The sequence below is a fragment of the Hippichthys cyanospilos genome, chromosome 2, assembly GCF_059441005.1.
Source record: "Hippichthys cyanospilos isolate Australia breed blue-spotted pipefish chromosome 2, RoL_Hcya_1.0, whole genome shotgun sequence".
Classification (NCBI taxonomy): Eukaryota; Metazoa; Chordata; class Actinopteri; order Syngnathiformes; family Syngnathidae; genus Hippichthys; species Hippichthys cyanospilos.
In genome coordinates, this window is record NC_142370.1 from 32722029 (window position 1) to 32734188 (window position 12160).

The 12160-nt window shown below is 42.8% G+C and overlaps 1 protein-coding gene across 2 annotated transcripts; it reads right to left on the bottom strand.

The window, feature by feature from the left end:
* Window positions 1-8201: 8201 nt before the first annotated feature.
* hes4 (hes family bHLH transcription factor 4) lies at window positions 8202-11149 on the bottom strand. Of its 2 annotated transcripts, none has more exons than XM_088407496.1 (4): window positions 10885-11149; window positions 10719-10814; window positions 10535-10622; window positions 8202-9111 (listed from the first exon to the last, which is right to left on the bottom strand). In XM_088407496.1, the coding sequence occupies exons 1-4, from the start codon at window positions 10990-10992 to the stop codon at window positions 8582-8584; spliced, it is 822 nt and encodes a 273-aa protein (XP_088263622.1). In that variant the 5' UTR covers window positions 10993-11149; the 3' UTR covers window positions 8202-8581. The 2 variants fall into 2 exon arrangements, with proteins under 2 accessions (XP_088263622.1, XP_088263623.1); XM_088407497.1 differs by having other exon boundaries at window positions 8202-9108; window positions 10885-11148.
* Between the last annotated feature and the right edge of the window lie 1011 nt (window positions 11150-12160).

Here is a 12160-nt window from a genome sequence, read left to right on the forward strand (position 1 = left end):
ACGCACACTGTCCGCCATGTTTAATTTTGGAATCTTTTGGCTGCGCGATAGTTGTTGAAATTGTTGTTGATGTCAGGCGGGAAAAATGCCGTAACAAGGGGACGAAAAACTTTATATTCCACTTCTTAACGTGAAAAAAATGTAAGCTAGGGACGCCGTAACTATGTATATATGTATGTATGTATATATATGTATATAAACAAGTCCGTTACAGATGCTTAACCGCTGGATGGTGACGTCGCATGCGCGTTGTCAAATTGCTCGTCCCACCACTCGAACATGCACGTATGTTCGCAAAGAAAACCAGCAGCAAGTTTTTCCACGACGCTTTTGTCGGAATATGTCAGTCGCCAAATTCCCGCAATGAAGCAAGCGCCCGGGAAATGAGAAGCATGCAGACATACACCCAGACATTCGCAGAAGGTGGGATTCCCCCTGCGAATGGCCCGAGACGGAGAATAACATGTGAGACTGCGTGTGTGCGCCCAGCGCTAATCTTATCATCGGTCCACGCATTCATCATGAGGCCCAGTCTGGAGAGCAGACTAGCAGAGTTGTGTTACAACGGAGATCCATTCTGCGCAGATCAAAACACAAACGGGCATAGCAACGTTTGCTTCCTCTAACGTCGTTGTCAAACATCGCAGAAACGATCACTGAACAGCGGGGACGACGGTTTGAGCTTTAGGAATTACGTACAAAAGCAGTTATAATTTATATTTTAACCCTCCTGAACTATATTTTGCCTGGCCCCCTCTAGAAAAAAAAAAAAAAAAACGTAAGCCAGGGACACTGTAACCCGGGGGTCCACTGCACTTTAACTTTCAAATGTTTTAGTTTAACAGCAGAAATTCTTAAGCGATTCTTTAGCAAGTTTTGCCAAAGAAATACTCTGTCCAAAATTATTGTTCATTCATAAATGTACAGTGTTGTCAATTGATATCTCTGAGCTCAAGCATGCGTAATTTTTTAAAACAAACAATATATTACCACGCGTGTGTACCCAGCTGCATTTTTGTCCATTCTTTGGCCGCATTTGTTTGGCGAGGGCCCATCCACTTATTGACACTTGTCTCCTGCGCCTCCCGCATGACAATCCGGGCAATAAAACCACAAGTGGGCACACACTGTTCAACAGTTGCGACAAGTACAACATTGAAAAGAAACGAGTGTTTACCTTCCCATGGTATGAAAAAAAGAGTGGGGAAAAAAAGAAAGGAAAAGCAGGTCTCTTTGCGAAACTGGCACACGCTGTGTGAACAATTTTGAGATATATACAGTATTTTCCCAGCTATTCCATTATAGCAGTTTTCTTAAAATTTCATGAAATAGCAATGATCTATTTTTCTAAATTTTAATTTCTAATGTGTCATGTAAATACTCCCAAGAGCGTGCCATTGCAAGAAACTATATCGGTATTGATAATCCAATTACATAACACAGTTCACGGTCCAAAAAGGAAAAAGAGCATTCAATTGTGTCAAACAAATAATATTAATGATATTTAAGATATGACTGCATTAAAAAAATAATAATAATAATGCGTTACATCAGGGGAAACCAACCCTGATTCATATGATGAGTTCATCAGGAAGCTCTGCAGGAGCACGATGACGATCATGATCATTTGAATCAGGTGCAGCCAAGGAGGGTTACACTGACCCTCGAGGACCGGAGTTGGTGACCCCTGCATTACATGATACTCAAATGATGGATGGCAGTTTTCATTTATAACTGCCTGCCCTACAGCTATAGAAGACGGTTTCATGAACATTTGTCTAAATTTGTCTACATTTCATCCGTCACATACACTACAAGTAAAACAAAGTATTGCTGAGGTTGAAGTTGACATAGCACGTCCATGTCTTCTCCTCCTCTGACAATTTTTTCGTACGCGTCATGGATTACCTAACAAAACCTTGCACCCTTGAACACAACTAAGCTGCCGTTCGGACCCCACTTGGACCCATTTGCGGGCATTTGATTCTCAGTTGAGCGCTTTATGTGTTTACAGGAAGTATAAAGTTAATACCTTAATAAATTGCGTTGGCGATGCAAAACTGCTTATTTCAAGACTCGATTGTAGAAAAATACTTCTACTATAATAATACTTACTATTTTGTGTCATTGTAGTTATAAATCCAAATACAATTCTGCCTCGGTTCTACATTTCAAAAAATCATTTAACTTATGTTTGAACTCTGAGGTCAAGACTTCAAGCACGGCTAAAAGCTGTTTCATTTTCACATCGCCAACTTGGGAGTGCCATTAGTCGACCTTCTCTGCTGGGACTTATCGCCGCCGCAATCGAGAACAAAAATAGCATAACAGCTGCCCATCATCCCTTGGTAGATAAATACATAAATCATACATGCTTCAACTCTTTCAAGACAGTCTCCCGGATGACCCGTGCCAAAGGGAACTTTCTTGACTGGACTCTGTACTGGTTGCGGAGTCATGCGGACCTCGTGCAGTGAAAGCGGAGAAGCTGTTGAAAAGCCAAAGCCGACCTCAGACGCACGCCTTGCCGCCAACTGCCGGGAAAGCCCGGAGCCCAAGTGGCACACGGAGCGCGTGATATTTGATAAGGCTCCATGCCACCCGGGATAACCTCGCCGTTCGGCCCTCTCAGGCTATAAATACAAAGGCGGACAGGAAATGCGACGTGGCGAAGATTAAGTTCCCTCATAGAGGGGTGCCTGTAAACATGTCTGACGGGGGGGAGGAATCGAATTGTACTTTCTTGAGCTTCGACAGCTTTTTAACATGTCGCCACCTCCCTGCGCCTGTCTAGCTCCTTTTGCGTCTCCATAAAAAACAACAACAACAACAAAAATGTGTAAAGAAATTTCACCAAAAGACACATTGTAACACGTTATTGCGACTTGACGCAAATCCTGGAAGTTTTTTGACACATATTCTACACACAGGCAGATAAATGCAATACAGCATTGCCTCCTTTATTTGCGGGGGTTAGGTTCACGAAAATATTCGTAGTTACTTTGGTAACTTTGTATCCGTCTGTTTAAATTCACACAGAACTTTTCAACTTTCTGTTTAATTGCAGGCCAAGATCTCACACAGAGGAGATCATTAAGTTTGTAGGTTCCTCGCGCGTTATCTGTGATGTTGTTGACGGAATAATTGTTTATATATGTGTAAACACACACATGCACACACTTATATGCACACACAATTACTTATATGGTATTACAGTAGACCCCCGTGTTACAACATTTCTGACTTATGTTATTTTTTAATTGCAAGTTTTTTCATTCCCTAGTTATGATATTTTCCTGGTTTTGCGCACAAAACAACTGTCATGACCCTAGGGGCTTGGCTGTATTTGTGTTGTTTCATCTCCATCTGCAGACATTCAGCTTATTTTCTGTTACCGTCCCTGAAACACGTCACCCCAATTCTGGCCTGCTATTTGTTGGCGTCTCCTCACGGAAATGCTGGTCTGCTATTGGTCGGCCTCAAAATGGCGGAACGCTAAAGCTTTGTTCGATTGTGTGTTACAAAATCGTATTTATAGTGCATTTTACTGCTTAATTCAAAGTTGAAAGGGTTAGCAATGGGTCCCATGATTCCTAGTGATGATAAGAGAGAAGTAAGATGATTTATCTGGAAACCATGCTGGATATAACCTTATTAGAGAATATGGGCATAACAAGCGCCACTCAAAGTTAAATAAATCCTTTCTATATTTTTTATTTAGGATTTTTTCTGATCGTATACATGTATATTACATATACATAGCACTTAATATACTATTTTGGTACCAATTTTGAATCTGTATGTACAATTTTGATATTTTTAACTGGGGTTCTAAACGCATTAGCTATTTAACATAGATTTGGATTGCTCGTCATACGGTGAATTCGCCTTACGACCCAACCCCGGAACAGATTCATCTCGTAACACTAAGGCCCACTGTACTTTGAAACTACTAACCGCCTTCTTTGTAATATTTGTAATAAAACAAAGAGGAGAGTCCGAGAAGAGCGCAAGACTTGTTGCTCTCTCTTTCGCAAAAGATTGTTTTTATTGATAACGTTGACAGTTGTGTGTTGTTGCGCCAATAGGTTCTTTTTGAGTAAAATGGTCCGCACATCTAACAGGTTTGGGAACAGCGCAGTAGGGCGTGAGAGCGATGCACTTGTCATTGTAGCGGCGCAACTTGCATACGAAAAGCATTCAAGTGCCGGCTGTAAACGACAATGGCAATTGTAAATTTGGAGGGAGATTTGATGGCGAGCGTTTGGCGGCAACGTGTTGCGCGCGCGTTCAGCCCATTGAGTCGCTAATGAGAGTGATAGATTGTCGCTCCTCTCGCGGGCCCTTCCCCCTCAATAGACACAGCTCCCATGGGACATGAAGGCCACGTCCCTGAGGGACATTCAACCCTCCATAGGAATCCTTTTCATGATCGGGGAAGGGATTTTCCCGCCTGTTTGGTTCTACTGAACTACCTCTTATGAGTCAAATCATTTAAAGGACCTTCCATGCTATTTTCAATGTGAACATGTTTATATATAAAAGATGGAATCTTACCTTTGGCATATTGGCGATTTGATTTCTTATGAATTTTTGGGTAAGGACATTTCTAACCAGGAAGTGGAACGTCTCGTCGACCGCCCCATTTAAGACGTCGTTCTAAAGCTGACCGGCCACGAAAACAATAACAAATAAAAAATTGGGGTATGGAAATTTAAGTGCGGAACTGTGATTTTAAAACGTAAAAGGACTGAAAAGTCGACAGCGCAACCTTGAATTCAGTTTGCCTTGTGTGTTCGCTGACTCCCAGAATCAAAAAACTGATCAGAGAACTTCACGTAACATGATTACGTAACGTAATCAGAAAACATGCAAACACATTTTTGCCACTTTGACATTTTCTACGTCAAAAATGTTCAACTAATAAATGAAACATTGTTTGCAGAATCTCTGCAGAATCTCCTCTCCTCAACTCCAGAATGAAAACGAATAATAATGTGGGTGCGTATTTACTCTGCACAGGAGTCACTGTGTCCTTCACTGTGACATTACATAAAGGGACTCAAAAACGGAAGTCCTTATTCGTCACCTTGAGTGAGGCCGGGTCTGAGAAGCAGAACAATCAAGAAATTCTCAGACTGGATCAAGAAAGGAAAATAGCACTTTTGGCAGGGTTTAGGGCTTGGGTCCCCAAAGTTTTTCATCCAAGGGCCGTATTATTCTTCTCAGATGTGGGGCCGGGTCAGCTTGTAAGAAAAAAGTGTGATGATCGCAGAGATGTCTGAACTGGAACGTTTATTTTTTTTCCAGAATATCAATACCCCTTTTTGGGGTCTAGCCTAGGAAAAAAATGAAAATAAATAACAATATTAATGCCGCACATAACCAAATATTTATACCCCTTTCAGGCACGTCAGAAAGAAAAAAAAAATCATCACGCATCCCCAGTATTATTCCGGGGGCCGGGAAAAATGCAAAAGCGGGCCAGATCTGGCCCACGGGCCGTCGTTTGGGGACCGATGGTTTAGTGTGAGAAATTTACACGGTTAAAAGTGAAAGAAAAGTAGAATTTCCATGACGGGGGTCTTTTAAGGGGGCCCTTCAATGTAACACAAACCCGTGTACTGCTTAAGCGCTCACAATACCGATTAAAAATAGAGCCACCCGACCTGTTTTAACAGTTGACTTTTAGATAAACGCTTGAACCCATCGAAATGTTTTTCATTTGCTCATTTCCAGCCGAGCGTGAGGCCGACTCGCGGGCGTCGGCCGAGCGGCGGCGCTGGCGGCCCGTGGGCGGGGATTTAATGGCTGGCCCCGTGCCCGACCGCGGGCGGACTAGTTGGTTCGCTTCTCACGACCTCGGCTCCTCAAAGGCATCGCTGAACTATTGACTCAGACGCGCAGGCACTAAGAAAAACCGCAGAGGCCGCCGCGCTCGCTGCCAAATGCTGTTTGAGCGCGGCTCCTTTCCGCGTGGCGTTCCGATGCGATGTCATCCGCGGGGCATTGCGCCGGATGAGGAAAATGAGAATCACACGCCGTGACGAACACCGCGCAACAGTTGAAAAAAAGAATTAAAAAAAAAAGTCACCGAGGTAAAAACAAACAAACAAAAAACCCCACAAAGTTGCTCAAGGGTTTTTTTTCCATCTATTTTACGGGTGCTTAATAAGAACTTTTTGGCGCTAAAATAAATCCAATTTTTCAGCGATTTAGGCTTTTTAAACCTGGGTATTTCTCCCTTGTTTGTGTGTTTAAATAAACAAAAAAATCTGCCCATATACGTCTGTTTATTAAAAGAAAAAAAAAAGCTGCTACACAAATCCGCATATTGTGGTTTTATTCATTCCCAAGCATGCCAAAAAGTGTCGTTTTTAACCCTTGTCTGCTATTTTATCCAATCCTTTAAATTTTGATATCAAAGGCACTTTACATAAAAGGAAAAGTATTCAAAGAAGACACCAGGGAGCTGAAATTTCACCCAGATGGTGCAAACATTTCAAAGTTCAACATGGCACAACCAAATAGTTGTCACACTACAAGAAGTGTGCCATCCCTTTGTTAAATATTGCATGAATATCCCATTATATGTTGTTATTATTATGTTATATTCTTCACAAAAGCTTACTTCTATATGTGTTTTATTTATCGCATATTGCATTTAAAATAACACTTTATAAGGTCCGTTTTCAGTGCTCACAATTGGGGCTTGGGTTATTTCAGATAAAAATGCGCATGTGTTGTATTCAAACAAAATGTCTTCTCCCAGAAATGGGGGCGATATGTTTATTTTATGATTGCAATCCTTTCCTTTTTTGCTCAGGCTCAATCATTTAAATAAGCAAAAGGTGTCGTTTGGAAGAAAATTGCATTCGAATGTACGAAACGGTGAATTTTTTTTCACGCTTGGCTAATAGCTCAGCAAAATTAGGATTCTAGGATTTCCCCTCCCGCTAAAATCAATTTTTCCCCAAACGCTGTTTTTCGAAGTGCTTGCGTAAAATCAAAAGTTCTCTCCGCCATGCACTCATGCTCAGCCATAAAACTGGAGCTGCTGCTGTAACTTAATTCCAAGCGTGTGTGTGTGTCGGGGGGGGGGGGGGGGGGGGGGGGGGGGCGGCACACGGCAAGCAGCACGCCACCACGCGCAGAAATACATACACAGCTTCCGGATGTGGAGCCCACTTTACTGCAAGGGGGGGGGGGTTACGTTTACACCCATGAAGGGAATTGACATTAAAATGGAGTGCAGTGATCGCATTTAACAACTGAATTTAAGCCATCAACATTCTGGAGAAATAATAAGGAATTACTTCTTTGGTTAACAAAATAAATACTAATCAAAATCGTAGATTATACGATTAGGCACGTTTTGCATGGGTAACCGCTGTTTTCTGTTACAATTGATTTGTTCTTAATTTGAAAAGAAACGTGCTGTTCCCTAAACAATATTAAAAGTGTTTAATTTGATTTGATCTGACACAAATTGTCTTCATGTGCTCCTAAGGTGGATTTATACCTACATTTGAAAATTACTGACTTAAGCCATCAACATTCTGAAGATATTATTAATAATTACTTGTTTGGTAAACAAAATAAATACTAATCAAAATCGTAGACTATACGATTAGGCACTTTTTGCATGGATAAGCGCTTTGCACGTTTATTTTTTGTGTTTTCTGTTACAATTAATTTGTTCTTAATTTGAAAACAAACATGCGCTGTTCCCTAAACAATATTAAAAGTGTTGAATTTGATTTGATCTGACACAAATTGTCTTCATGTGCTCCTAAGGTGGACTTATACCTACATTTGAAAATTACTGACTTAAATTGCCAATATTATGAAACAATGTTGATGGAATTACTTGAAAAATGTTGATCAAAACAGAATGTTTTGTCATTTAGATTTTTTTTTTGCACATTTTGGTATTTTTCACAGCCGTGTACTGTCAGAGTTAATTGCGTGAATGTAGTGACCCCCTGCAGAGTTTCCAAACTTTTGACTTGTACTGTACCTTTAAAATGAGAGACAGGGGGGAAGATTTTAGTCCCATGGACAGCCAGATGTGAGGAAATCCTGCCAAGCTTGACTGAAAAATTGCCAGTTCAAATCGCGCACAAGTCAAAATTCCCACCCCGAAAAATATTCAAGTTGGAATTTTGACGGCGGAATAAATACAGCATCTACCCGGAAAGTGCATTTTTCGACATTATTTATTCAAACTCTGGGGAAAACGCCAGTTTTTCTCTTGAACAAACAGGAGAAGATTATAAAACAGCTTTGGTATAGCGATCGAGAACAACTCTGTACAAAACTAAACCTTTTTATAAAAAGTACTTTATAGCAAAAAATCCTATAAATCAACATATCTGCATGTACAGGTCATTTATCACCAACATCCAACCGGAACCGGTCATAAATGGTAAAGTATCATCTAAGGCTTCTGTTCCATAAAACGAAACAAAACAGGAAAGCACGCCGCGGGAACTTTTGGAAGGCGGCGTGACGGAAAAGTCACAGGTTAGCTCTCGGTAACGGCCGAGGGTCCCGATTCACGCGGGAGTCGGGCGAGGCGCTACCACGGCCGCCACACGGCCTCGCCGCCGTCCGGACCGGGAAGCGGGCTGACCGCCTGGGATCCGCCGGAGAAAGAGGTCATGCCGTGCACGGGCGAAGCCGCCGGGCCCGCCGAGGGCCCGTTGACCGCCGCGGGCAACCCGGCGTTGGCGTAGAGCGGGATGACGGGGGCGGCGCCCGCCGCGAAAGCCGGGCCGGGGATCAAGAAGGCGAACTGGCCGTCGGACGCCGGCACCAGCTGGAAACCGCCGAAGACCTTGGGGGAGGCGGCGTCGGCCGGGCCCAGTTTGGCGCCGGGGCTGAGGGGCAGGCCGGAGGGGAGCTGGACGTGCGGGGGCGGGGCTTGCTGCGGGTAGTTGACGGCCATCATCTGGCTCACGCAGCCCGACAGGTGAGTCAGCAGCCTGGACCTGACTTCCGCGTTCACCCCGTCCGAAGTGGACAGGAAGCGGGTCACCTCGTTCATGCACTCGTTGAAGCCCGCCCGGTACTTGCTCAGCGCCGTGGCGTCGGGGGAGAGGGCGGCTGCTGGACAAAAACACCGCTTAGCGTCTCGCCAAAACGCGCCTTTTAATCCCATTCCTTTCATCGGGTCGCCCTTTTCGAGATCGACCCATTGAAAAGGAGACTAATCGTGAAATTGTGGTTTCGCACTGTAGTTTAGAACTAACAAACGACGTTAAAATACGTTTTGGCATCGGATGAGTCCGGACCTTCAATTCCAGGTATAATTAGACATGGTTTTCATTCAAATGTTTTGCTAAAGGAGCCTCTAAAAACAGCACCTGATGAATTAAGTACTAAAGTAAAATCGATTCTTTTACATACTCAAAGCACTGAAGTAATTGGTTACTTATTTTAGGTACCAGAAGTACTAAAGTATAACGGATTACTTTAGGTCCTTAAAGTACTGAAGTAATTAATTACTTACTTCAAGGTATAAAAGTCCTGAAGTAATTTGTAACACTAACAGTACTAAAGTAATCAAAGTATAAATACTCAGTTTTAGGTACACAAATACTAAAATAATTAAAGTAGTTAAATTAGTTGCTTGCGTACCAAAAGTAAGCAAATATTTTAATGTATCCTTTAGTACTTCATTTATCACCAGTCATTTTTAAGTACAGTACTCAAGACAAATTCTTAAAAAAAATTAAAATAAATAAAGGTAAAATATATAAATATACATATGATTGAATGTTTGAACTCATTAAAACAAAAGAAAAAAAACATAAAAATATGTTTGGGGGATTGAATGAGTTCATTGTGGCATTTCAGCAGGTTATGCACAAGCAATAAGTTTACATAATTTTAAATCTATTCTTGTTTTCCAAACATTCACAAAATTTAAAAGATTTTTTTTTAAATAAACTCTTATTTAGACAAATGTTTGTTGTGTTTATTACTTTGATTAAAATGGATCCAAGTTGTAATTCTCCAGACTGCCTCAATAAAATTGAGATTCTATTTATGGTCCCTACTTTGGTTATTATAATTATTATTATTATTGATTCTTGTTATTGTTGTATTAGTAGAAACTACCAGGTAAAACAAAGGCATTTTGCAAAGGTGTCAACGCGATATCACAATAATGTCCCTCCTGTTTCATTAATTTGTTCTTAATTTGAAAAGAAAAAATGTGCTCTTCCTGTAGCAACATTTAAAAGTATTAAATAAATCTAGCTGATACCTCCAGAAACGCTGTTAAAATCATGCGTTACCCCCTGAAGTGTCATTTTATTTATCTGTCAGTCATAATGATTTAGAAACGCCTGTGCGTGAGACCCTCTGCTGTTTCCAAACTTTTGACCGGTGTTGTATTATTTATTCCAGCAAAGTATGGTGACTGTTAGAAGATGAAAAATAAAAGCTCTTCCACTAGCCACAAAATATCGTTTTGTTATACAGTTTGTTTTATGCGAATTAGTTTAGTAGAAGTAGAAGAACTTACCAGTCATCTGGACTCGCTGCAGGTTCCTCAAGTGTTTCACTGTCATCTCCAGGATGTCTGCTTTCTCCAGCTTTGAGTGTCTGGAGCTCTGGAGAAAACTGCGTTTCAATATCGGTGCAACTTTTTTTTTTTTTTTTGCGTTTTCAGTAGAAAAGGAACCACGGGAGGTGGATGGCGGACTTACGTCTTTTTTGAGCGCGTCCAGAATGAGCGTCTTGAGCTGGCCGAGGCTTTCGTTGATTCTTGCCCTGCGTCGTTTCTCCATGATGGGTTTAGACGACTGCAAGCGCGACATCGTTGGGTGAGTTGTCTGCGGCAGTAAATATTTGCTTTCAAGGGGTGTCGGTTACCTTTCTGTGCTCGCTGGCGTTTTTGGGCTTGTCCGGCGTGTGCGCTCCGTTTGCGGGGGCACCGGCCATCGGGGACCCCGTTTGCTTCTCCATGGTATCCGCCGGCATAGCGAGGTCAAATTGGATAAATCCTTTCGCGGAAGAATCGGATGATTTTTTTTGTTTTCCGCCTTGCCGTAAGAGGAAAAGTGTCCTGCGGTCGCTCGTGTGTCGGCGTCGTCTCGACTTGTGCAGCCGACACGCGCCAACGGCGTGCAATACTTATAGCAGCGCGCCTGCTCCCAAATCGTGTGAACGCTCCTCTGCATTCTTTCCCACACTCGCCTCAGCCAATGGCGGCGCCTCCTCGCCAAGTGGGCGCGAGGCCGAGCGCCGATTGGCCGACACCCCCCTTCCCCCCCCCGCGCGCGCCGTCGGTCACGCGCAGCTCAGTCAACCCGCGGGGGGAAAACAACAAAGACGGCGGAGCGGGCCGGCTGGCTCGGGAGGAGGCGCTGAGAATGCGTTTGGATGTTTGCTTCCAACTTTAGTCGGTGCTCGTGAAAAAAAAGGGCTTTTGCAAACGAAGGATACACCATTTTATTCATGACAGGGTTTCACAGAACGCAAAATATATACGCGCGCGAGCGTGCTTTAGCTTTAAATAAACGTCTATTTTTATGTCAGCATCCGGACGTGCGCCGCCGCCTGCGGGATGATGGCACGCGAGGGGGTTTTCGCAGGAGCGGGCAGCCGGCCAATGGCGCGCGCCTGCTTTATGCAAAACAGGCGCTTCCTCCTCCGATTGGCTGCCTCGACGGCTCCCTGTCAATCATTCCGACGCGGGAGCAGCTCAAGCAGGAGAAAAAAAAAAGAAAAAAAGGGGGGGTGGGGGGCGGCAGCACATCTGTCCGCGTGCCAATAGTGTCAGAGGGAAGGTCTACGAAAGGTGGACGAGTAGTAAAACAAACTATATCCACCCAAGAATCGACTACAATCTATCTATCTATCTATCTATCTATCTATCTATCTATCTATCTATCTATCTATCTATCTATCTATCTATCTATCTATCTATCTATCTATCTATCTATCTATCTATCTATCCATCCATCCATCCATCCATCCATCCATCCATCCATCTATCTATCTATCTATCTATCTATCTATCTATCTATCTATCTATCTATCTATCCATCCATCCATCCATCCATCCATCCATCCATCCATCCATCCATCCATCCATCCATCTATCTATCTATCTATCTATCTATCTATCTATCTATCTATCTATCTA